At 36.2% G+C, this 25,555-nt stretch overlaps 1 protein-coding gene across 6 annotated transcripts in view; it reads right to left on the bottom strand.

The window, feature by feature from the left end:
• Nucleotides 1-24,260, bottom strand: part of LOC128987045 (disks large-associated protein 5-like) — a 52,285-nt gene extending 28,025 nt beyond the window's left edge. For 3 of the 6 annotated variants that reach the window (XM_054407716.1, XM_054407731.1, XM_054407740.1), the window contains exons 1-8: nt 23,727-24,260; nt 20,605-20,999; nt 19,349-19,452; nt 11,025-11,163; nt 9,352-9,479; nt 1,806-1,944; nt 1,051-1,178; nt 69-318 (exon numbers count right to left, since the gene is read on the bottom strand). In XM_054407716.1, the coding sequence (XP_054263691.1) occupies nt 69-318; nt 1,051-1,178; nt 1,806-1,944; nt 9,352-9,479; nt 11,025-11,163; nt 19,349-19,452; nt 20,605-20,999; nt 23,727-23,865 (1,422 nt within the window). In that variant the 5' untranslated portion in view covers nt 23,866-24,260. The remainder of the gene's footprint in view (nt 1-68; nt 319-1,050; nt 1,179-1,805; nt 1,945-9,351; nt 9,480-11,024; nt 11,164-19,348; nt 19,453-20,604; nt 21,000-23,726) is intronic. The other 3 variants (XM_054407722.1, XM_054407749.1, XM_054407757.1) reach the window with 3 other exon arrangements.
• Nucleotides 24,261-25,555: the final 1,295 nt, after the last annotated feature.

Below are 25,555 nucleotides of genomic sequence, written 5' to 3'. Positions count from 1 at the left end.
TTACCCATTCAGAGGCACTACTCCAGGTTAAGAGACGGTTATTTTTGGAATAAAAGAGACTACAATACCTGTAAATACACCATGTCCCAAAAGCCATTTAGATCATCCAATGTGATAGGATGGGTTCCAGTTCTTTGTTCATACTGCACTACAAGTCGACGGAATTGTTGGAACTTGTCACTTGTGAGGAGACGGGTTTGGCCCACCAGACTGTCCACTTCATCCACCACATGGTCAGGTAGAGTGTCCCGCAGCACTATGGCCTGCCACTGCTCTGCCATCCCAAGCAGTCTCTTTGTCTCTGTCTGTATACGACCACTGCAATAACCACAACACGCACATTACTGAATGATAGATATAGGCTGTGATGACACGTTGTCCTTACAGCTAATTTGTCTAATGTACAGTAGAGCATGATAACACTTGTGAGCATATAAATTGGTCTTGGCAATACTCTAATCGTCTCCCACGATCCCAGCAACACTTGGGACGTTATAAATCAGTTTCGGTGATACTGTGATTGTCTCCACGGATCTCGGCAACACTCATGAGTATATATATTATAGTCTCTGCGCTACCATGATCGTCTTCCACGAGCGCGGTAGCACTCGTCACTGTTCATAGCAATCTCCTTGTTTCATTAAGGGGAACAAGTGGACATTGGATATTGATGGAATTCTCGGCCTAAACCAGAAATAGGAGCAATTCATTGTCTTCCTCCCGTTAAAACCAAATTCCCATACAATTTCCAATCTAGACTTTCTTGTTAAACTTTTTGCACTGAAATATACTGCCTTCCACTAAAACTTTACAATGTGGCATCAATGGAAAAAGGTTAGAGACCCCTACAGTGGAGTATCAATTAATTGTCCAAATCATCCACGACAAGGTCGGATAAACAGAAAAGTAATATACAGAAGATAATAATATATCCATTGTGGTGGTATTGAAAATGACACAATATTTGTTCATCTGAATTGAGTTTTTTTCAGTTATTTTTTACTGTTTGGACTCCACTGAATAGCAATAAATCCTTTTATATTTACTTACTTTTGGAAGACAACTTGATTTGTGATTTCATCATCCCTATTCTCTTGATTGAGAACATCTTCATTTGTATTTATGACATTAATTTCAGGTGAAGCAGAAGGAAAGGTTGATAACATTTCACTTGTTTCCTATGAACAAAAAAGTAAAACCTTCAGAATATATAAATATACATTAATAAAAAAAAATCAAGAAAACGTAAGCCTGACGGTAACTGCATACTTGGATAACAGGTCTAGATGAGTATTCCGAGCAAAAATATTAGTTTTCGATAAACACTCTCTTAATTTTTTGTTTGTGCAAACCAAAGTTTTTCTTTTAATCTTTGTCTGTTGAATCCTATATTTCCCCTGGAAGAAGTGACATGAGTTGAACCTGAAGTTTAATTACTTTCTCAAAGGCTCTTGTATATTGTAGAGTAACAGTAATTAGAATTTACGAAAATTTTTTTCGTTTAAGTCACCAATCAAACTATGTGTTTTGATATGACAATCTTTTCTCAATTTGACGTAAGTTGTGTTTACACCTACTTTCTAACAACTTTTCTAAAAAAAGGTTGGCTGGAGGCCTCTTTTACATTGCATTAGCCTGTCTACATGGGCCACAAAGGAACATAAAATTTAGCAAAGCAAGGGGTGAGCCGGTACGGTAGAAGGGTGTACTGTATTAATAAAAAGTAGTGGGAGGTACCAGGATTCGTACCCACAAAATCAATGGCTTGGGCCCAAGTCCATGGTGCTACTGACTGAGCCACCTACCTGTTGGTCAGAGTTTACAATCTCAGTATGATTCTTCTTTTCTTCCGTCACTGAGGCAAGAGGGGCTGCTAACACTTCGTCAGCTTTACACTCCTTCGAGTTTTCAGGTTTCTCTTGCGACTTGTTTGATAAATTTAATCTGAAATTACGTAATGCCTTAAAACAACCGTATATGTCATTTATAAACACATAGTAGTTTAAAGGACATAGAATGTATATAAATAACTAGCTGTAACCCGCGGGCTTTGCCCCGTTTAACTTCTTAATTTTCAAGACTATCTCGTTCGCATGGCTCAATCACGTCCTGGTTGAAGTTTGTTCGCTACGCTCACTCACCTTTAGGTTGGAGCTCGTTCGCTGCGCTCACTTGCCTTCAGGTTAGCTCGTTCGCTACGCTAACTCGCCTCCAGGTTGAAGTTCGTTCGCTACGCTCACTCACCTTTTGGTTGCAAATTAGCTGTTGTCATAAATGTAAAAGAAATAATAGTGCTGCACCCTGTTGGTAATCCTTGTAACTTTAAAAGATTTACACAATAGATGCAATAAAAGTTGGGCATTTCCATGTTTTTAAGAGTAAAAATTTGAAAAAAAAACAATTTTGGAACATTTTAAAACCCCATAAAACTCTGTTCCTACAACCTGATCGTACTTGTTCACAATCTCATTCAAATTCAACATGCTTTCACCATCAAGCCAAATTTCATCAAAATCTGACCAAAATTACTTAAGTTATCTTAGTGGGACCTGTTGATACTTTTTTCCTTCACTTGTACCATTGACTATTGGATACTGAAGTAGACATCCCATATATATACATATGGACCAACTGTCATTAATTCTTTATTAACACGTATAGTGTGGGCTACATCTATTGATATAGTGCGTCACAAGCGCTCCTAAAAGCCTACATCTATAGATGTAATCGCACCACTCTGACTACATTAGTTCAGTATGAGCTCAGCCATTGCCGGGGGTCGTTATAATCGTTGTCAGCCTGTAGCTTATAATGCAAGCTTTATTTTGGTGTAGGTTGGTACCTACTAAAATTTTCTAAAATCCTGTCTGGCAATGCTTTTGTTCCGATTTCGAGGATTTTCTCTCTTTGAGCCACATTACAAAGACACTGGCTACGGAACCAGGCAGTGCTGCTACCTTTGGGTATTCCCGTCCACTCTCGCGCAGGCCCGTTTTTGACCATGTCAGCGCCCTAGGCACAACTAATAGTAGCGCCCCTTTGCAATTTATAACAGGGTGACCACCAACCGGGAAATCCGGGAACTAAGCGTGAATTTTTTTGAACCAGGAATTATGTGTTAATTTTCTATTTCTACCTGGAATTGTCAATTTACAACAGTGACGTTTCCGTGACCACGGGAGACGGGAGGCGATAATATGTCTCCACAAGGCCTCGAGAGATGATCAGAACTTTGCCGTGATCGCATGAGATGATAATAATATCTAAACGACCGCGGGATATGATCATGATTTTACCGCGATCGCGCAATACGATAATGAGATCCACAGAGCCGTGAAGGATAATCAGAATATTGCCGCGATCGCATGATACGATGATAATGTCTAAACGACCATGGGATATGATCATGATTTTACCGCGATCGCGCGAGACTATGGTAATGACTAAATGACCGCGGGATATGATCATGGTCCACACAACCACGGAAAACAGTCTGAAATTTGCCACGATCGCGGAAGACGATAATGATATCCACATAACTGCGGGATATTATTAACATTTTGCTGTAATCGCGGGAGACGATTACGATGTCTTCACGACCGCGGGAGACGATTACGATGTCTTCACGATCGCGCGGAGACGATTACGGTGTCTTCACGATCGCGGGAGACGATTACGATGTCTTCACGACCGAGGGAGACGATTATATGATGTCTTCACGACAGCGGGGGACGATTGCGATGTCTACAGGATCGCGGGAGTTACAATAATGATGTCTACTCTACACGGCTGCGAGGGATGATCAGAATTTTATCGCAAACGCGTAAGACGATGATAATGTCCACTCAATCACGGGAAAGATCAGAAATTTGCCTCATTCGTGAAAGACGATGGTGATCTCCAAACAACGGCGGGAGATGATTACCATTTGCCGCAATGGCGGGAGAGGATGACAATGCCTCACGACCACGGGAGACGATGATGTCTTCACGGCTGTGAGGGATTATCAGAATTTTATCGTGATCACGCAAGAAGATGATAATGTCCACACGACCCCGGGAAAAGATTACAATTTTGCCTCATTCGCGGTAGACGGTGATAATCTCATCACGACCGCGGGATGTGTTCATAATATATTACCGTGATCAAGGAAAACGATAATCATGTCCACACATCCGCTGGAAATAGTCAGAACTTTGACGCGATCGCGGGAGACGGACGATGATGACGTATATACAACCGCAGTAAATAATTAACATCTTGCCGCAATTGTGGGAGACTGTTAACGTGTCTTCACGGCCGCAAGGGATTATCAGTTTACCGCGATGGCATGCAAAAACGGCCGAAATTTTTTTCTTTTTTCCAATTTTTTGGCGCCCCCCAAAAAAGCCAATTGCCTCGCGCCCTAGGCACGTGCCTACCTTGCCTATTCGGTAAATCGGCCCTGCTCTCGCGGTAACGAAGCACAATCACCGCTGCTCTTTTGTGATTCGTCAGACTGAAATATTTTAATGCCAATTGTCTTTGCTGATTTGGTGGTGCGCCGGGGCTTTGCCGCCAATGGTGAGAGCCTGTTTGCTGTAGCCCGCACTCAACGTGTTAAAAATGAATGTAGTTGTGTGAGCCAATCACAGAATTGCGCTATTGTAAAAAATTCTATTTTCTACCTTATTTTTTGTAGCTGACCAAGTTGATGGGTCGGGAATGTTGCTGGAAGTCAACAGTGCCGGAAGGTCAAATAATTTATACTTGTGCCGATAGGTCAAAAACTACAATGTTTGCAGTGTCTGTAGATCAAAAATCCCACTAAGTCAAATAATACAGTCCGTGCTAAAAATGTAGTCTATGTTAAAGCGATTGACACATTGGGAATTTGACCTAATGCAACAGCAGTTTTAATATGACGAAATACGATAAAATACAAGTTCAGTTTCGCTGAGTCAACAGTGCCGGAAGGTCAAAAGCAATTAAACAGTAACGTTGATTCAGTGTAAAGTAGACCTCCTGCAACGCTTACTACACCAACAAAACTCGCTTTTAGTTACTTCGTGTTTTGTGATAATTAGAATAGAGCTAAAATTATCATATTTTGTAAATAGCTTATCTATTAATGCTTCTTGCCAACTGTTTGGTCAAAACTGTAAATAGGGTAAACTGTAATAACTGTAAATAACTGTAAATAATTATATGCTACACATACGTTTATGGAAAAGTGTATGGTACACTCTGGTTTGAGAGATATTTCACCTAAGAAGAGGTAACAATAATTTTGACGCTGCGGTGAGGACGATCTCAAAATGTCTGGTTATTATATACGTTTGTAAAAGGAGATCCATTTAATTTTAGAACTATTATGAGTTATAATGTACCAGGGTGTCTAGTTTATTTCCATTATAAAATTCAAGACTAATTCCAGACTTTTCAAGACTAATTCCAGATTTTTCAAGACTAGTTTTTTCAACAATTAGTGCGTGTTGATACCAAAATGTATCGATTCTCGATTCTTGATACCGATACCAATTGTTATAGCTTAACAAAATTTTCTGAATAATACTACACCAACCCCTGTCTTTGTCATAAAGTAGTATTATGATAATGTGGTGTTTTCAAGTAAAGAAATTATGCAGCAATAAAAAATTCAAACTAGCAAATTTTTTTTTCATGAAATCTTCCACGTACCGTACGTTTAGACATCATAATTGACTGCAGCGGTTACAGATACGTGATCGTCGTCGTCCGCGATCACGGCAAAATCATGAACATTTCCCGCGGCCTTGTAGACATCAATGACATCATCGTCGTCTCCCGCTGTCTCAGAAACGTCATCGTCATCGTCCGCAATCGCAGCAAAATCATGAACATTTCCCGCGGCCGTGTAGACATCATCGTCGTCTCCCGCGGTCACGGAAACGTCACCGCCGTCTCCCGCGGTCACGGAAACGTCATCGTCATCTCCCATGGTCACGGAAACGTCATCGTTATCTCCTGCGGTCATGGAAACGTCATCGTCGTCGTCCGCGATCGCGACAAACTCTTGAACATTTCCCGCGGTCACGGAATCGTCATCGTCGTCTCCCGCGGTCACGGAAACGTCATCCCTATCTCCCGCGGTCACGGAAACGTGATCGTCGTCGTCCGCGATCGCGGCAAAATCATGAACATTTCCCGCGGCCTTGTAGACATAATCGTCGTCTCCCGCGGTCACGGAAACGTCATCGTTATCTCCTGCGGTCACGGAAACGTCATCGTCATCGTTATCTCCTGCGGTCACGGAAACGTCATCGTCGTCTACCGGGGTCACGGATACGTCATCGTCGTCTCCCGCGGTCTCGGAAACGTCATCGTCGTCTACCGCGGTCACGGAAACGTCATCGTAGTCTCCCGCTGTCACAGTCGTCTTTCGTGGTTTCGGAAACGTCATCGTCGTCGTCCACTATCGCGGCAAAATCGTGAACATTTCCCGAGGCCGTGTAGACATCATCATTGGCTTTTGCGGTTACGTAAACACAAGACGACGATCGCGGCAAAATCATGAAAATTCCCGACTTTGAAATCAAATTTAAGACTTAATCCCGACTTTCAAGACCATTTTGAAATTCAATACTTATTCCCGACTTTCCCGATTTTCCCGACTACTAGACACCCTGTGTACACATAAACTGTTTACATATATTAAGCCTCGGAAGGGTTGAAACCTGTTAAAACTATCATATACAGTATATTAAAACGTAAAAGGGTTTTTCCACGATTCTGAATCAACCAGTCGACGGATTTTCATGATTTTTGTGTTGAAAGAAAGATTATTTTGAGAACTAGGGAATGTCAAAGCCATAATTATAAATAAGGGTCCCAGTTTAAAAAAAAATTAAGTTTTAATTTTCAAAAGTCTAGCAGCCGACGCTAACCTTCTAAGCTTTTAGTACAATATAATTTGCTTAAAATAACAGCTGTAAACATTCAGCATTTGTGACACAAATTCAGCATTTGGAAACAAATTTAAAGATATATTTAGAGTTGTAGGCATCATCCAGGTCAGGCACCAGAGATTCTTTGTGTATAAAATTGTTCTTGGGTTTTGATAATGAAGTCGTCACTATACTTGATTTAATAACTTTGATATCACGGATGATTATTTAATATCAAACATTAAAAAATGACAAAATGAATATTAACAAAAAACCATCTTCTTTATTTCATTCAACAAAAAACACTAAATTATTATCTGTTGTTGACAAAACAATTTTAAAAACATATGACTGTTTATTTATAGGAAACAGTCTTTTGGAAAACAAATAGGACATATCTATTGAGGGGTTTTCTCTATACATGATTAATCATCGTACGTCAATCATCCCCCCCAAAACTCTCAATATATATTTCAAATCTTCCTCTTTCTAGACCTTAAGTTATAACCAGGTGAGGCATCGTTATGGTCTCCTGCTTCTTGCTCTTAGCTGGAATTATCATATTGATCATGTGGCAAATCGAATGTCAACAGGCCTATTTGCACTTTATCGATTATCAAAATTTTGTAAACTTGAATCACTAAAATTGGTTTATTTTGCTCATATTCACTCACATTTATCCTTTGGTATAAGTATTTATGGAGGAAAATCACAAGCTAATTTAGACAGAATTTTAATTCTCCAGAAAAGAGCAATCCGCATTATGTTAAATTTGGATTGGCAAGATTCTGTTAAGGAAAAATTTGAAGAACTAGGCATAATGACTGTATATAGCTATTATATCTATCAATGTATATTATATACTGTCCAAAATTCAAATAATGTCTCACTGGTAGGGGATTCTCATCAATACTGTACCAGAAACAGAAATAACTATGCAACACCTTCCCATGGATTAAGATTTTTTGAAAAAAAAACCAATGTGTATGGGTATAAAATGTTACAATGCTCTTCCAACAAAATTAAAGGACTATACAAAAACTAAAAAATTTAAAAATAAGCTAAAAATGTACTTTTTAACTAAACCCCTGTACTCAAAGAATGAATATTTCCTTCTACATAATATATTAGAATAAGAACATTTTCAATAGTGATTATGTCTTGTACTTTTTTAGGATTAAGTATTATGATTTTGATCCAATGTAATGACGCCATTCGTGCACATGTTTGCAAATGAATAAAGTTTATTTCATTTCATTTCATTTCATAGTCGAGACTCTAATGAATGTACAATGCTTACTATGATGCAGACTAATCAGGTTATGTATTTTAAGGAAAAAATTAGTAGGCCTAAAGGATGAATGTAAAATTAATGAGGTAAAAGCCTTGTGACTGACTGACTTAAGACCAGCAAAATATTTAGTTAGGATCAAAAGCCCAATCATAAACGACAGATGGATCCAGTTTTGAGCCGTCAAATAATACTTCAAATACTTCCCAGTCCCACCTTTACATCTTAGGATGTTAGTTCTAGCCTGGAACTGTTTTACACATCACTTCAGGCTAGCCCAGGTGGGTTGGGCATTATTTAGATAAAAACCATTGGTGATTGGTAGGATTTGAATCCGGGTCTCAGGCACCGAAGCCCCACACTCTACCACAAGACCAGCTCGCTCCCATTAGAACAGACAAGTAGGTAAGCTCTATAACTCAGCTATCCAACTGTACTTTTTGTTAGTACATGTTTCAAATATTAAATACAACTAGTGCATCTGTTGCTCGAATTCGAGGAATTGCCAAGTATTACAGGCGTTATTTAAAAACAAACAACAGTCATAATTTCCGATGTCTTAAAAGAGTCGAATCAAAGATAATGTCATCAATAACTCCACTCCTGTTATCGAAACTGAAAACAAACTCACTCTGAAAACGATCGCTCTACTATGAACAACTGTAATTAATACAAATTATTTGTCTGTTTAAGTAAACAAAATCCTTTCTTCATAAGAAATACATTGGGATTTTGATGACATGTGGGGCAAAGCCCGAGGACTTTTATTACAGGAATTGGTGAAAGGGTCTATACAAAAACTACTTAATTTTGACACATCGTTTGTAAAAATCCGTCCATTATTAACGGAGGAGTAGTGTTTCGTAGAAATCACCTTCACGTATTATATATAAGGATACAAAGATAAAAAAACAAGAGGAATAAATAATGTTTTGGAAAGGAATATAATAGGCCTATTTGGTTTGGATTTAGTATATGAGAAAATTATTATACAGTGCCGGTTTGATTTAAAAATTATGTTTACTTTAGTTAAAGTAGGTAATAATTTTCCTTAATCTGCAATATTTGTTAATCTGAAACAGGTTTGGGGTTGGATTATGTTAGACTGTTGGGACTCCACTGTACTGCGATAAATACTTGGTGACGTTTACTTACTTTTGGAACTCAACTTGATATGTGATTTCATCATCCTTGTTATCTTGATTGAGAACTTCTTCAGTTGGTTTGATGTCATTAAATACAGGTGAAACAAGAGGAGGGGTTGATAACATTCCACTTGTTTCCTGTGAACAAAAAAAGTAAAGCCTTTAGAATCTATATCCATTCATAAGGGGGAAAAATCAAGAAAACGTAAGCCTTGAATAAGAGGTCTAGATGGGATGCTAACAAAAAAATTGGTTTTTAGTACAGCAGTCGCAGCTAGTCTGGGCGCGCGGCCGAGGTATGGCGGGGGGTGTAGAGGGGAGTGTTTATTGCTCATTTCCAAAAACATCTGGCCCCTGACGACTTGCCATCAGTGCAGCGACTGAGGGTTGTGGGCTGTGGGGGTGAATGAGCCATAATTCTCAGGACGGCTAGTACACTAGGGTCCGGGCGGCCAGACTAACTGTGATTGTACAAACACTCTCACTATTTTTTTGTAGTGCAAACCAATGTTTTTGTTTATTCTTTAAATCTTCATTTATTTAATCCTGTATTTCCAGGGTAAAGAAGTGGCATGAGTTTAACCTTAAGTTAATTACTTTCTGGACTGTTCTTGTATATTGTAGAATAACAGTAATTAGAATTTACTACAAACCTATACGTTAAAGTCACCAATTAAACTACCTATGTGTTTTGATATGACAATCAATTCTCAATTGAACGCAAGTTAACTAACGTCTACTTTCTAACAACTTTTCTAAAAAAAAAAAGGTTGGCTGGAGGCCTCTTTTACATTGCATTACATGGGCCACAAAGGAACATAAAATCCAGCAAAGTAAGGGGTGAGCCAGTACAGTACAAGGGTACTGCATTGATAAATAATACCCCAGCAGCAGCAAACCTGCAGACTAAGTGAATTTCCATTTGCCCGATTGGATTTTCAATTAAATCTATTTAAATGACATTTTGTGTAACAAGTACCTAGGTTTGATACTACAGGGAGAGTAATGAAGTGGGTTTTTAGTAGAATATCAATAGCTTAGTATAAATTAAGTTAATTTGCCAAGGTTGATCACAATATCTCCATACAACAGTTTACCTATTCTCCATATGAATAGCATAGTAATTTTAAATTTACCGGTACGATTTTTTAAAATTTTTCCGTGACCAATAACTGTTAAAAAACCCTTAAATACATTAAATTATTTGTTTTTTTTTACCTAAAAATGGTACAGAGAGAAATTGGGAATTTTTTTGTTTTGAGGGTCAAAAATAAGAAAACCAATTTTTACTCCATATAACCCCGCCAGTTAAAACCTCGTTCCCATAGTCCGATCATGCTGGTTAGCAAACTCATTCAAGTTTGTCCCGCCTAACACCTTCAAGCCAAATTTTATCAAAAACGGACAAAAATTACTCAAGTTATCGTTCTCGGACACACACACACACACACATATATATAAAAAATTGAACGAATAGTGTTTTTGACCGTGTACCGTGTGAACATCAAAATTAAAAAGTAAATTGGTCCCGGTCCCAGGTCATACCATGAGACCTAATAGCTTCTTCCCCATAGGGAAATTCGCAAATAGTAGTGGGAGGTGCCAGGATCCGTACCTACAAAATCAATGCCTTGGGCCCAAGTCCATGGTGCTACCGACTGAGCTACTGACTGAGCCACCTACCTGTTGGTCAGAGTTTACAATCTCAGTATGATTCTTTTTTTCTTCCGTCACTGAGGCAAGAGGGGCTGCTAACACTTCGTCAGATTCACACTCCTTCGAGTTTTCAGGTTTCTCTTGCGACTTAATTGCTAAATTTGATCTGAAATTGCATAATGACTTCAAACAAACATATGACATTTAAACACATAGTGGGCTAAAGGAAATAGAATGTATAGTTTTTAATATATAAATATTTTCCTCTATTTTCATTTACTCTATGAGCAATATAATGGCTACTGTCATCATCAGAGATTACAAGGAATACAAGATTGGCAATCTGACAGGAATGACATAGATCTGCCGGTGACAATCACATAGGTCGCTGGAGAAGCATCCTAGTTGGAAAATATACCAAAAATAAGAACAGTTAAGTCCACTGCACTTTTAAGCAATATCTTCGCAAAAACATTATGCAGCAAAACCATACCGCCCTATAAGATATTCCTAGTTTCTTAAGAAAAATTGAATAAGGCAATAGATGGTGTTTGTATTTACAACATTATAGTTAGATACTATCTGCAAAGACTAAGGTACGGTAGTTCTTGTTTTATTACATGTTATAAAGTTTGCTTTAGCTGTTATTATTTTTATATTTACTACTTTGTTGAATATTTGTAATAAGCCAAATTTGTTTACCATTTAGAAGTAGGAATTTTTTTTGTACAATTAAAAGTTCACACTGATTCAAGAAAAGGATGCAAACGACATTTAGTATTCTAAGATATGATGCGGACAAGCCTTTTTATACGGTAAATGCAACTTAGTAGGCTATTGGAACATTTATTGTAGGCTATAACCTAGGCCAAGTTAATAAATAAATAAAATAAAAGTATTGAAAATTATTTGTTTGTTTCTACACCATAGCTGTATGAAAAATCACCAATTCTATTTAGTAGAAAATAGTCCATGACCTTTAACAGGATCAATTGACAATTGGGAATTTCCATGTTTTAAGGGGAAAAATTTTAAGAAAAATAAAAAAATGCAGATTAAGGAAAATAATTACTTACTATAAAGTAAACATAATTTCTAAATCAAAACGGCACTGTATAATAATTTTCAACATTTAAAATCTCCATAATACCCTTTTCCCACAATTCTTGATCTTGCTGGTTCTCATTCAAGTTTAATCCGCTCTACACTTTCAGGCCAAATTTCATCAAAATCGGTTTAAAATTACTCAAGTTAACACATTCAAGGACACATATATTCTTATTTATCTTAACACACCTTAAAATAAATTAAACGGCGTAAGATAAAATTTTGCAACTTAAACATAAATGTATATATGATGATGACTTTTCTAGTTTTTTGCAAATAATCTAAATTTTACTCTCCTCCCCAAGGGTAGGTAGATATTTGGAGCAACTAAAGATTTTTAAATGTAAAGACCCCTCAGGAGGAGCTCATTGATAAAGGATGCTGGAGTTCATTAAGCAACTCAGGTTTGACGGACTCTGAAGTACCATGTGGGGAGCGCAAAAAGCCCATCAGTGGCTGACGTGCAACAGGACAAGGTCCGCCCCTACAGAATCAATCAATCAATCAATGTAAAGACCCATGTTGTGACCCCTCATTTTAAAACTCTTAATTAGTAGAATACAAGGCCAAAGCCGCAAATTTAAACTCAAACAGATAACCGAGTCGAAAATGGCAGCCGTTCAAAGATATCTTGAATCTGCCATTTTGAATCTTTGAACAGCTGCCATTTTTTACTCAGTTTTGTAGTATTTTGAGCTCAAATTTGTGGCATTGTATTCTACTAACTAAGACCTTTAATTTGATGTGCATATTGACCTATCCATACGTTTATCATTTTAACCTTCCAAGTGTCCAGTCCATAGTAATGGTATTAATGTTGGCCCATTTATTGCGCAATTGCAGGGTTTTATTATAATGTATCTTAGAAACTTAAAAACACTCTAAAGTATACTGTTTTATATATCTTTTGTTCGGAAAGTTATGGGCTTCAATGTAATATATAAAACATAACAATAAAAATTTCGAACAATTTTCTAAGGGGTTAACGATTTTCAAAAATTATAAAATAAATTTTAAAAAATATTATGTTTGGGCTCAATAAATTTTTATGATTTAACCCTTAGAGTGGCGAATCTTCAAAAATTGTCCATTTCAACATGTGTTGCTGGAGTAGCGGGCGACAAAATTTGTTGATTAGCGTAACGGATTTTTCTGTTGCATCTTAAGCACAGTTATAGTTGTTGAAATTACATTTATAACTCTTATACCAATGGAAAGATGAGATTCTGAAGTTTCATTTTATTATAAGAATGAACCTTATAACATAAGTATATCGATCTTATAACGAGCTATCAAATATTTCAAATATCAACCATGAGACTTAATTCCTTTAAAAATTACCATTTTTCAAAAACTGAAAGTTTTTGAAAAATTCAAATTTTGAGTCTCTATATCTTTGTTGGGACAAAGTTTAAAAATCTGAAATTTTTACCAAAAACCCCTCTTATGGTTGTTATACTGCTGTATGAATTTCATCTTTGAGATTTACTTTTAAGCTAAGTTACAGTATCATGAAAATCACAAAAAACCCATAAGCTCGGCCAACGTGGCTAGTACTGTAGGTATTACTCCCGACAACATCGTTGGAGCTATGATACAGGGGAAGGAAACTGGAACTGTGTAAAGCAGTTCGTTGAAGCCATACTTCGGGATAAGAAGGTCGACCTCGATCGGCCTTAGTTTTCTGAGGAAACCAGAAGGAAAGCCCTAGGGGCGTAGTACAAAAGGCCTAGCCCGAAGTAATGTGCGAAACAGTTCCAGGCTAGTGTCCTAGGAGACGAGGGGGTTTTTTAGCCGGTAGTCCGGGGACAATGAGCCCGCGGGAGTCCGGCACTACTGAGTGGCCATTGAGCACCTCAGTGTGCGTAAATGCATTTTCACCTCCTCCCCATAAAAAAAAAAAAAAAAAAAAAAAAAAAAAAAAAAAAAACTGTAGGTAGCTTAAAGATTAATTTATAGGTGTAGGTAATTATTTTATTTAATGTAAACTTATCTTAATGTACATTTCAAAAATCCAAAACAGATTTTTTACTTAAACTTTGTACCCAAAGTACAAATTAGGCCTATATGTACCGCTACGGTACTAAAAATAAATAAAATTCTGCTAAATTTTAAGTATTATTCATCATTTAACTTAAATAAAACTTAGTTAATTCTATTTATATTGAGGTCTTAAAATTTATTTTCCATTTAGATTTAATGTACCGTAACCTGTATAACACAAATCAATAAAGTGTTTATTGTGGTATTTTGAAAAAAATAACTCATATTCTGTGGGAACTGATACAGTCTCCAGTACCTACAGGAAGTCGTAAATGAGTCACAAAACACAGTTTTTCTTAACAAAATAATTCATTTTTATAACAGATGAAGAAATCACTCAACACCACAACAACAAACTCCTGGACCGATTTGAGAACTGTTTAAAGATTACAGGAACAAGAAGCTTCCATTGTTTTATTCCTGTAGTAATGTTCCAGTAACATTCCAGTAGTAATGTTAGGTGCTTCGTAACCTCACTAGCAACTGAAAGCTGTAAAAATTACACTTCGTACCAAAGACTCTATTGCATTTGTGTATGACAGTGGTGGGTGGCAGAGGTGATTGACATCAGTTATCAAAATAAAGATCCAGCAGGACCAACAACCAACCACCTTTAAAACAAATTAGAAAGACCAAGCTTGGGTGCCTATAAACAAAGTTTTGAGAAAATTAAATCTCTTTTAACTGACAAAAACCACTGGAAGGACAAACCCAAACAGAATGAAGAAACATCCAAACTTCCTAATTAGCATGATCAAAGTAGAACAAAAAACACTAACAAGTAAAAAAAGTTGTATACTTTAAGAACTTGTCTTTCAAACAGCTTTTGTATGTTAAATTTCTAATATTCTTTATTAAAATGAAAGTGGTTCAATAAATTAATAAAAGAGTTCAAAATATTTAGGCCTATTGAAAAAAAGGTGTAAACCAGAATTAAAATAATCTGATAAAAAGTTTTTTTTAATTTCACATAAGACAAGAAATTTGCAAAAAAAGGCTATACATTACTTTAAAGTAAGTTAGGTAAGTTTACATTAAATAAAATAATTACCTACACCTATAAATTAATTTTTAAGCTACCTACAGTACTAGCCGTGTTGGCCGAGCTTATGGGGTTTTTGCGATTTTCATGATACTGTAACTTAGCTTAAAAGTAAATCTCAAAGATGAAATTCATACAGCTGTATAACAACCATAAGAGGGGTTTTTGGTAAAAATTTCAGATTTTTAAACTTTGTCCCAACAAAGATATTGAGACTCAAAATTTGAATTTTTAAAAAATTTCAGTTTTTGAAAAATGATAACTTTTAAAGGAATTAAGTCTCATGGTTGATATTTGAAATACAAACAGTTCTACTGAGTTGCTACACACAAAAAAAAATCAAGTCTCAGATTTTATTCTTTCCAATGGTAATACGCCTTCAAAAGTTGAAATTTTTCCGTTTTCTTATGAAATGTTGAGATGGGTTTAAAACTGTTTTTGATACACATTTCAATAAATATGTACTGAACATAATATTTAGGCTGTTTCTTCCAGATTAAAATGCTTTTTGTTTCATCACTCTAGTGTTCATGGTTACTGAGTTGTGCAAGTTAACGCAAACCCTTACATGAGCAAAAATTTGCGTGTTCCGCAAAACAAAAATGGCCGCCGTAAGAGTAACAAAATAGATAAAAAAATTTTAAAATCACTTTTGAACCCAGAATTGATAAAGGTATATAGGATAAAAATATTATTTATTTTAAAAATGGTCAAGCAACCCCTGTTGGATCACTTGATATGGATAGACCCCTATATACAATGTGAAAAGTACAAAAACGTTGTTTTATATATGCTCTTGTAGACGAAGGACAGTAGAATTCAATGTTGTTAGGCTGGTCACACAAATAGAAGCTTTGAAATTTTTCAAAGCTAAAGGAACAGAACACTTGTCATCGTCTAACCTAAAATGGCGGCGTCGTCGTGAGTTTTTGTCCGATAACAAAGACGAAGTGTGGGTTTTATCCCAAATTTTACAGTGTAATGTTCGTTTTAGTTTATTATTTTGTATTAGGCGAAATATCTATGCATTATTTTGCATAAATATTTATACATTGTGTCATCCAAAATCCTACTAATATTATAAATGAGAAAGTTTGGATGTATGTATGGATGTATGTTTGTGACAAGTGAACGCAAAAAATACTGGTCGGATTGGGCTGAAATTTGGCATGATGATAGCTCACATTCCCGATTAACATATAGGCATATTCTTATTTCAAAAATCCTTTTGGGCTCCGCCCCAGTGGCTCTGGAGTTTCCCATGTTAACCTTATGAGAAATGGAATTATTGAATCTTAACAGCTGTTTCAATTAAACAAGTAGGTTCTGTTCTATGATGTTCAATAGCACTAAAGTTACAAGGATTACCAACAGGGTGCAGCACTATTATTTCTTTTACATTTATGACAACAGCTAAAAAGGTGAGTGAGCGTAGCGAACGAGCTCCAACCTAAAGGTGAGTGAGCGTAGCGAACAAACTTCAACCAGGACGTGATTGAGCCATGCGAACGAGATAATCTTGAAAATTAAGAAGTTAAACGGGGCAAAGCCCGCGGGTTACAGCTAGTAGGATAATAAGTTAGTGAAGTTTTGTGGGCTATAACAGCTAATCAGCTGTTTTGTTTACATTTTTGCTTTTGTGAAAACCAAATATTCAATAAAAAACTTTTATTTAGTATTCTTATGTAGAATGATATTATTGGCTTCAAAACATGTATGGTTTTATGATATTGATTTATTATTAGAGAGCATTTGTGGATCTATCAACGTGTAGTTGTAGAAATTGATGTTTTCCAATTTTTCCCTATTATTGCTAGTAAATCTATAAAAATAATTCTTTTGTGTATATGTCTATGTAGAGGAATAAATTCTGTACAAAAATGCATATTTTGAATTGTGCGATAAAAAATTACGTTACATGTGACACGTGTCTGCTTTGGAAATAAAATTTGAACAATATATAAATTTTCTTTTTTTTACTTTTTTTAATAAAAATATACCTTTCTAAAATTGATTAAAATTAATCATTTTTGAATTCTACTGACTATTACGAACAAAATGAATATACGGTTCTATAGTTTATCTCTACATACTAATTTTATACAGATTTTTAAAGAACTCCCTTACAAATTCACCAAAATGAGCGTGCCACTCCACAAAGCACATACTGAAAATCGGTCTCGCCACTCCTAGGGTTATAGGTCTACAAATATTTTAAAATAGCCACTTTGTTCTAAATTTTATGAGGATTCCAAAAATATAATAATAGGCCTATAAGTACAAGTTAATTTGCAAATAATAATAATAATAATAATAATAATCTCTTTATTGCTTTTTGACAATTGTACATTGTATAGCAAACGTCAGTCAATACAAAAAATGCAACAAATAAGATAAAATATAACATGTAGCTGTGTAAACTAAGGTCGGATATTGGGTAGGTGTTTATTTATAAAATCTGTATATATATGCTTTGTAAAAACAGTAAATGAATAAACTATTAATTAATAACAATAAATAAACTCCTATTAAAAGAAATAACAGTAATTATTTTAATAAACATTGACTAAAATCTAACTAAACCCCTGGGGAAGGAAATGTTGTGATCAATTCAACTCCAACGGTATTTAGTGAACTCATCCACCCCGTAGAACACAAGATTCGTCAACTCTCTCTTCAGTCTTGTTTTGAACAAATGAGAACTCTCCAGGCTTTTTAGTCTCTCAGGAAGAGCATTAAGGAACCCGACACCTACTTGGGAAGGGAGTTTCGCAAACGCAGCTGTGCGGTGTTGGACAGTGCGAAAATCGTCCCTTGCTCTAGTTCCATAGCTGTGGATAGCATTGCCTTGAATTGGTAAGTGTTGGAAACGGCAATAAACCACAGTCTCCAAAATGTAAAGGGAAGGTAAGGTCAAGATTCCAAGCTCCCTGAAAGCAAGCCTACACGTCTCTCTTTCATGTTGACTTAAATTTGCAATTAGTCTGATGGCTCTTTTCTGGAGTATAAATACCCTTTCAAAATCTCGATTGGAACAACCGCCCCATAACCTAATTCCATAGGTAAGGTGGGGGTGAACAAGGCCATAATAGGCCATGATTAGAACTTGTTTTGTGCAGGTCTGTTTGAGATTCCTTAAGGCAAAAATACCTTTTTGTGATTTTGGAGCAGAGGCTATCAATGTGATCTTGCCAGTTCAGCGCCTTATCCAGGTGCATCCCTAAGAACTTGATATAATCAACCTCCTCTAGAGAGGTGTCATCTACCATTACTGTGGGTGTAGACTCATCGTCACGGTGACGAAGTGCAAAATGAATGTAACATGTTTTTGATTCGTTCGTGCTTAAATTTTCGGATTGGAACTTTTGAATGCAGGCGTTCAAGTTGATGAAGCTTTCAATTTCAAGGGTTTCTTGGGAATTTGATTCAAAATAGAGAGTCGTGTCATCTGCATACTGTATGATCTTCCCACTGTTCATTGAGGAGTGGATGTCATTGACATAAATCAGGAACAAAACTGGACCAAGGATTGATCCCTGCGGGACACCTTGGTAGACCCTTGAAGTCTTTGATTTAAAATAAATAACTTATGGGTGAAAAACAGATTTCGTACATTTAGCGTTAGCTAAGAATGCATAGCCTAACCATAGTTAGGAATCTGGCGGATAATTTACATCAATATACACCTACTTTTTCAGGATCATCAACCAGCCCTTCAAAATCACTTAAATCTTCTTATAATGCACAACATTTATCACTAATTTTTATTTTTGACACTAAAACAACGATAAACGTAATAAAACACATCAGTCATCGATGTGAGGTTAACAAAGTTGTTTACAAATATGCACGTCATCTGTCTGCTACAATATGATTGGAACTAAAATGAAAAGCGTCTAGAAACAGACATCAGGAGAAAGCTTAAAATCTGCAAAAAACAAGGATATCAATCTCGATACATTTCAATATGATTCAGTCAGTCCCAGAGCCTTCGCCGTAAACGATGTTTGTGAGTCGCAAAAGCGACGCATAACACCACAGTGCGACGCTTAACACTCGAAAGGTTAAAAATTATGATTTTTAAAATCATAAACATATGAATAGGACATACTTATTTGTAAGAATAATAAACAATAATAGATAGTAGCCTACTACTTACATATTTCTGAGTGGTTTCTTTTGGGCAGATCTTTTAAGTACTGTTGGTGTGTGTGGTGATGTAAGTTTTTTCACACTGTGGGTCTGCTTGGCTTGGAAAGAAAACTGAAAAAAAGGAACCTTTTGAAGGAATGACATTCAGAATTTTTTAACTCCATCAAAGCTAAAACTATACTGATCTGACTGTATTACAAATCCTAAAAACTGTCGCTCAAAAAACCCAAAATGCCTACTGTACAGATGTTTCCAAAATGTTTGAGATGTTTCCAGTACAAGCATGGATGGATTAAGGTAACACAGTACCCAAATATAATTTATTTTTTATTTTTTTTTATTATTTATTTTTGTAGAACAGACTTTTCTGAACACGTAGATAATAAAAATTATGGAAGAAAAAAATTATTTTTAAAATTTTCAGCTACTTTTATAAACTATTGCAGCCTAATTTAGCATGTCCAGGGTCCTACTACTAATCAAGACGCAGAGGGTACGCCGTCAAATATTAAATATGTTTAAACATTTTTTATTAGGCTACCTATTATATTTAGTTATTAGTATTTAGGTATTTAGTTTTGTAGAACACACTTTCCTGAACTTGTACATACCAAATATTATGGAAGAAAAAATTATTTTAAGCTATACAGCGACTTTTATCCACTCTTACTTTAGCATGCCCAAGGGTCCTACAACTACCCGTGACAGGGGGTACTTTTGTCGTTTTCCGTAAGTCAAGTGGTTTTTAGTCAGGTCCACTTTTCTTCCTCAATTATAATCCAATTTCAATAAAAATTGGTGTGTGTGTTCCTCATATGATAAGGAACAATAATACAAATCAGTTTCCATGACAACCAAAAACCTTTGAAATAAAAAAATATTTTATGTTAAAAAATTACAAAATATTTTATACAATTTTTAAAACCATACTAACAATTTAATTTTGCTCAAAAACTTTTTTTGCTTCATATTATTGTTGGTAATAATGTATTAAACTTAGTACAAAAATTTCAAGTTGATAGGTTAATATTTGTAAAAGTTATGTGTACCTAAAAACTGTCATTTTAACGTGGGCGGGATAGGGAGTACTGTGTCACCTTAAAGAAGTCACAAGATAACAGAGAAAGAAAGGTTGTTCTAATGTATTTAACTAGGCTACTTTTAAAATAGTGTTTTCCTATAGGCCTACCCATCTTTAAAGAAGGTAAAGTGCAGGCAATAACCACCAAGCGGCATGCAGAAAAAAATGTTTTTTTAACTCACCACTGTTTTACTATCCTTAAAAGGAAATACTTTGACTGATGGTGGTGCTTTAAATGCAGGGACCTTTTTTGGCTGCACAATATTTTTAGGCTTTTCTTTCAAAACATTTCCTTTGATTGCTCTGGTAGAGGCTCTAGTCACTCTTGTTCTTACCTCAGCATTAGCAGTGCTTTGGATTTCTTTTTTATTTTTGCCTGATGCATTTGCATTTCTTAATAAAGGAGATGACCCATGATGTGGTATCCCCACAACAAATGGTGGTTTTTTCCTCTCTTGTTGGGCTTTCTTCTCCGCTTCTTTTTCAGCCTTGAATTTCTGTAAGGCTAGCTTACGATCGATAAGTTTGTTAAACTTTGGAGGTACCGGTACATTTTCATTTAGACCTGTGTCAACCTCTGAAACCAAAAAATAGGCTAAATAAAATGTAATTATATTGCAGTGGGTTTCTTTATTATGTTAATAACTGATCTTGAACTGGAAATAAATTATAAGTAAAAGTAAAAGTTGAAATGATTTTAAATTGGCCAAATATTTTCATAACAGCCATGTTAGCAATAGGTAGTCTACATTCATAGGGCAAGGTTAAAGCTAATCAAATAACCCTGCCGCAGCAAACCTGCAGACTACTTAAGCAAATTTCCATTGTCCAACCCCTTACTACAGACCAACCCTTCCCCACCTGCTCATTCCACACCACTGTGGCCAATGATAAACATTCATACCAGTGCACTGAAAACACTTATTCATTTAAATGTCTTGTGATTGAAGTGAGTTAACACAACTGTTTCTGCCAAAATGCTGCAACAGTCACCAAAAAATGAAACAGACTTTAACCCAAATATTTAGGTAGTTTTTTTGTCTAGCTTGTCTGATGATAAGTTATGTGGTTTGAGTATAATTATGATTCACTAATAATTCATAGAACTTTATATACCTAATGTATAATGTATAAGTAAAACTTAAGGGTTTGTTTGCAAAGAGTTATTTGTATTTATATTAAGCCGCATTTACACCAAAGTTTGAAACACGAGTTGCAAACAGAAATTGCAAACATCTCTAAACACGCACATTTTTAGACGAAACATTTTGCGGTTGCAAACAGTTTTTCAGTGTTTGCAACAGAAATTGTTGTTTCCACCTGAAGTCGGTTAAGATCAAAGGGAGAGTTGCAAACTTTTATTTTCAACACTGGTTTCGGTCACTATGTGCCGTTGAAACTCGAAACAGAAACATTTCCCTGCCATCCCCTATGCTGCCACCTCCACTCTCACTTACTTGATCACTTGCACCACCCTGTGTCTCGACTCAAGTGTTATAAAAATGTCTGGACTGTTGGTAGTTCTCTTGTGCGTGTTGTGAATGATCAGTGGTGAGTGACAATGGAAAATTTACTGAATGAGATGGAGTGGGTAGATGACAATATTCTAAAGTTAATTAGCCTATCTTGTGCAGAGAGCAGCAAGTCCTGTGGAACCAAACTATTTCCGATTACAAAAATAAAAACATGAACAACTAGGTATGGAATGACATTTCATTCAAAATGACATCCTCGGAAGGACTGATCCCAGGAACCAGAACATAGGCGAGTCATAATCAGGGTCAAAAGTGTTTCAAACAATTTCATGAAACTTGGAAATAAAACCATAAAAGGCTGCACTTTACTTGACGTCCTACACTCATTCGATTGGTTTTTTCGATTCAATATTTTCATTCGATTCTTTCATTCGATATATCGTTTGGTTAGTTAGGTTAGGTTTACCTTACCTAACTAACCAAACGATATATCGACTGAAGCAATCGATTAATTGATATATCGATCGATATTTTCATTCGAATGAGTGTAGGACGTCAAGTAAAGTGCAGCCCCATAAAATAAAAATTGCAAACTTTTATTTGAAACTACGGTTTGCAATAAAAGTTTGCAACGTTTTGTTTGAAACTTTGGTGTGGCTTTAGAATCCAATGTAAGCAATGTTGTGTTAAGCAAATGAAATAAAACCATAGACTATTTAACATCAAGATAAACTACACAGTACTCCTAATAAATATTATCAATTATCAATTATCAATTATCAATTAGTTAAGATGGGGACGCCACTATGTGCGTATTTTAACCCAAATATGAGTGAAGGATGAGTGTAGGATGAGTGGCGCGATCTTGTAGTCTTGTTAGGGACTAAGGCCGACATATTCCTTAGACACAGCTGTTAATTAATAGCCCATACAGCTAATGGCAACTAAGGGACCTACAGTTTATAGTGGAATCCGAACCACATTTTTCCTTGTAATTTACGAATTGGTCTAATTATCAGGATAGTACTGCGGATAGTCGTAGTACTCACTAGTGCGGACGTTAATCCACACCAGGGAGCATCGCATCCACAGTGCATCCCTATAAATATCCACAATTCGTGACCTCCTAGTAGCTGGATTACAGGACGACGCCACCCGTCAATGTTTTTTAACTGTGCAGTTGTACACTTAACTTAAGTAATAGTTTTTTAACCAAATCCTCTTTTTACAATTTAGGCTAATGATAAACACAAATGTGTGTGTATGTTGGTAATGTAATAAAATTGTCTAGGCCTATTAAAAAGATAAATGTAGGCTTTAGAACATTTAAGGTAGGCTACTTGAATTTATAGGCCTACTTGAAGGTAAAATTGATAACAAAGGTTGGCTATGTTTGGTTAAATTTTATCCACTTTTTACATAGGTAGCCTAGTACTACCTAATTAGGTAACTTAGTTCTTAGCAGCTCGAATCCTATATTGGCTGTAAGTAGGCCTAGGCCTACTGTACTGGAGCGAGTGAACTTTAATCAAAGATCAGTGAATCAGAATATATATGATGTCACTAGTATCGAATGGATATGATGTCACTAGTATCGAATAGATATGATACTGATGGTATCGATAAGTTAGCCTACTTTAGTTATGATAGGCCTAAGTTACTGAGAGGGTATCGATGCTTTTTTGCGATGCGGTAGGTATCGATACCAAATATCAGAAAGACAGCGGTATCGCAACATCCCTAATTACAGACCATAGGGATATTTAACTTATGGCCAGGCCTAGCTCAGTTTAAGGTAGGCTATAGGCCTAAGTTAACTTAATACAGACCTGGTACAATTTGTCTGTGAAGGTTAAAATTATTTGTTCTTCTAAGGCTACGTTGCTCCCTCAGGTTTTTGGAGTCTACGAGCCTACGTTTCTCTGCGTTTCCAAAACGTGAAGGTTTCAGCAATTCTCGCCTATCCATTTGGCCTATGCTACCTACGTTCACAAGTAACTAAATAAATTTGAAAAATATTTGTTAATGTAATAATTTAAATTATTCCGACAAAAGTAGACCTAAACAGACTATGAAATTCAAATTTTTATTTAAATTTGCTCAAATAATAATAATAGGCTTTCACAAATTATTAAGTTAAGAAGAACACTTTTCACTCAACAACACAACAGAACTGCAAACACGGCAAATACTACCTAATCTAACAGAAATAGAATATTGTTCACTGTTCATGTGTAAAATAATGTCAACCAACAGCTAAACAACAATGAAACCGAAAAGTAAAAGAATTAGAAAAATAAAAAGACTATAATCCCTGGAAGGCCTACACTACACCTTACACCATAAAATTTCCGCGCTCAAACTCAAACTTCAAACTAACAGTCATTTTAGTTCTTTTTTATTATCAATATCGAAGAAGTTTGTTTTCTTCTTTCTAAAAGCAGGCTTAGGCGTTCTTCAAAAGTAACTATACTGCCATGCAATCTTGTTGTAAACTACAGCTTGAGCTAACTAAGAAAATTAATTGTTTGTAAGACCTTGTACTTGGACTAATGGACTATATAGGCCTATATATATTTATAGAACTACTAGCTGTACCCGCGGGCTTTGCCCCGTTTTACTTCATAAGTGAGCTAGTTCGCATGGCTCAATCACGTCCTGGTTGAAGTTCGTTCGCTACGCTTACTCACCTTTAGAATGGAGCTCGTTCGCTGCGCTTACTTGCCTTCAGGTTAGCTCGTTCGCTACGCTAACTCACCCCCAGGTTGAAGTTTGTTCGCTACGCTCACTCAGCTGTACCCGCGGGCTTGTAGCTTTGCCCCGTTTTACTTCGTGAGCTCGTTCGCATGGCTCAATCACGTCCTGGTTGAAGTTCGTTCGCTACGCTCACTCACCTTTATGTTGGAGCTCGTTCGCTACGCTAACTCGCCTCCAGGATGAAGTTCGTTCGCTACGCTCACTCACCTTTTGGTTGCAACTTAGCTGTTGTCATATATTAAAAAAAAAATAATAGTGCTGCACCCTGTTGGTAATCCTTGTAAGTTTTTAATGCTTTTGCATATCATAAAATCAACTTTTTAGTTGAAACAGCTGACTAAATTATTTAATTCCCTTTTAATATGAATACTCATAAGGTTAACATGGGGAACTATAGAGCCACTGGGGCAGAGCCCGAAAGGATTTTTGAAATAAGAATATGCATATATGTTAATCGGGAATGTGAGCTATCATCATGCCAAATTTCAGCAAAATCCGTCCAGTGGTTAATGCGTTCACTTGTCACAAACATACATCCATACATACATCCAAACTTTCTCATTTATAATATTGGTAGGAAGTTAGATTTCCCATCCCCATAGAGTTCAAAGTTGTTGCATATGGTTGTAATTCTAGCCAGTTTTCGGATCAAAATTGAGCCTCCAACAGAGTGTACTAATTGAAATAACTGATTTCTGTAGAATTCACCAAGTCTTCCCGTGCTGATAGAACCACTTTTATAAGCTACTAGCTGTAACCCGCGGGCCTTGCCCCGTTTAACTTCTTAATTTTGAAGATGATCTCGTTCGCATGGCTCAATCACGTCCTGGTTGAAGTTCGTTCGCTACGCTCACTCACCTTTAGGTTGGAGCTCGTTCGCTGCGCTCACTTGCCTTTAGGT

Source organism: Macrosteles quadrilineatus, unplaced genomic scaffold (assembly GCF_028750875.1).
Source record: "Macrosteles quadrilineatus isolate MER2022 unplaced genomic scaffold, UCM_ALF_1.0 Scaffold_1__1_contigs__length_201487025, whole genome shotgun sequence".
Classification (NCBI taxonomy): Eukaryota; Metazoa; Arthropoda; class Insecta; order Hemiptera; family Cicadellidae; genus Macrosteles; species Macrosteles quadrilineatus.
The sequence above is the reverse complement of the archived record's forward strand: the minus strand, read 5'-3'. Positions and strand labels throughout refer to the sequence as shown.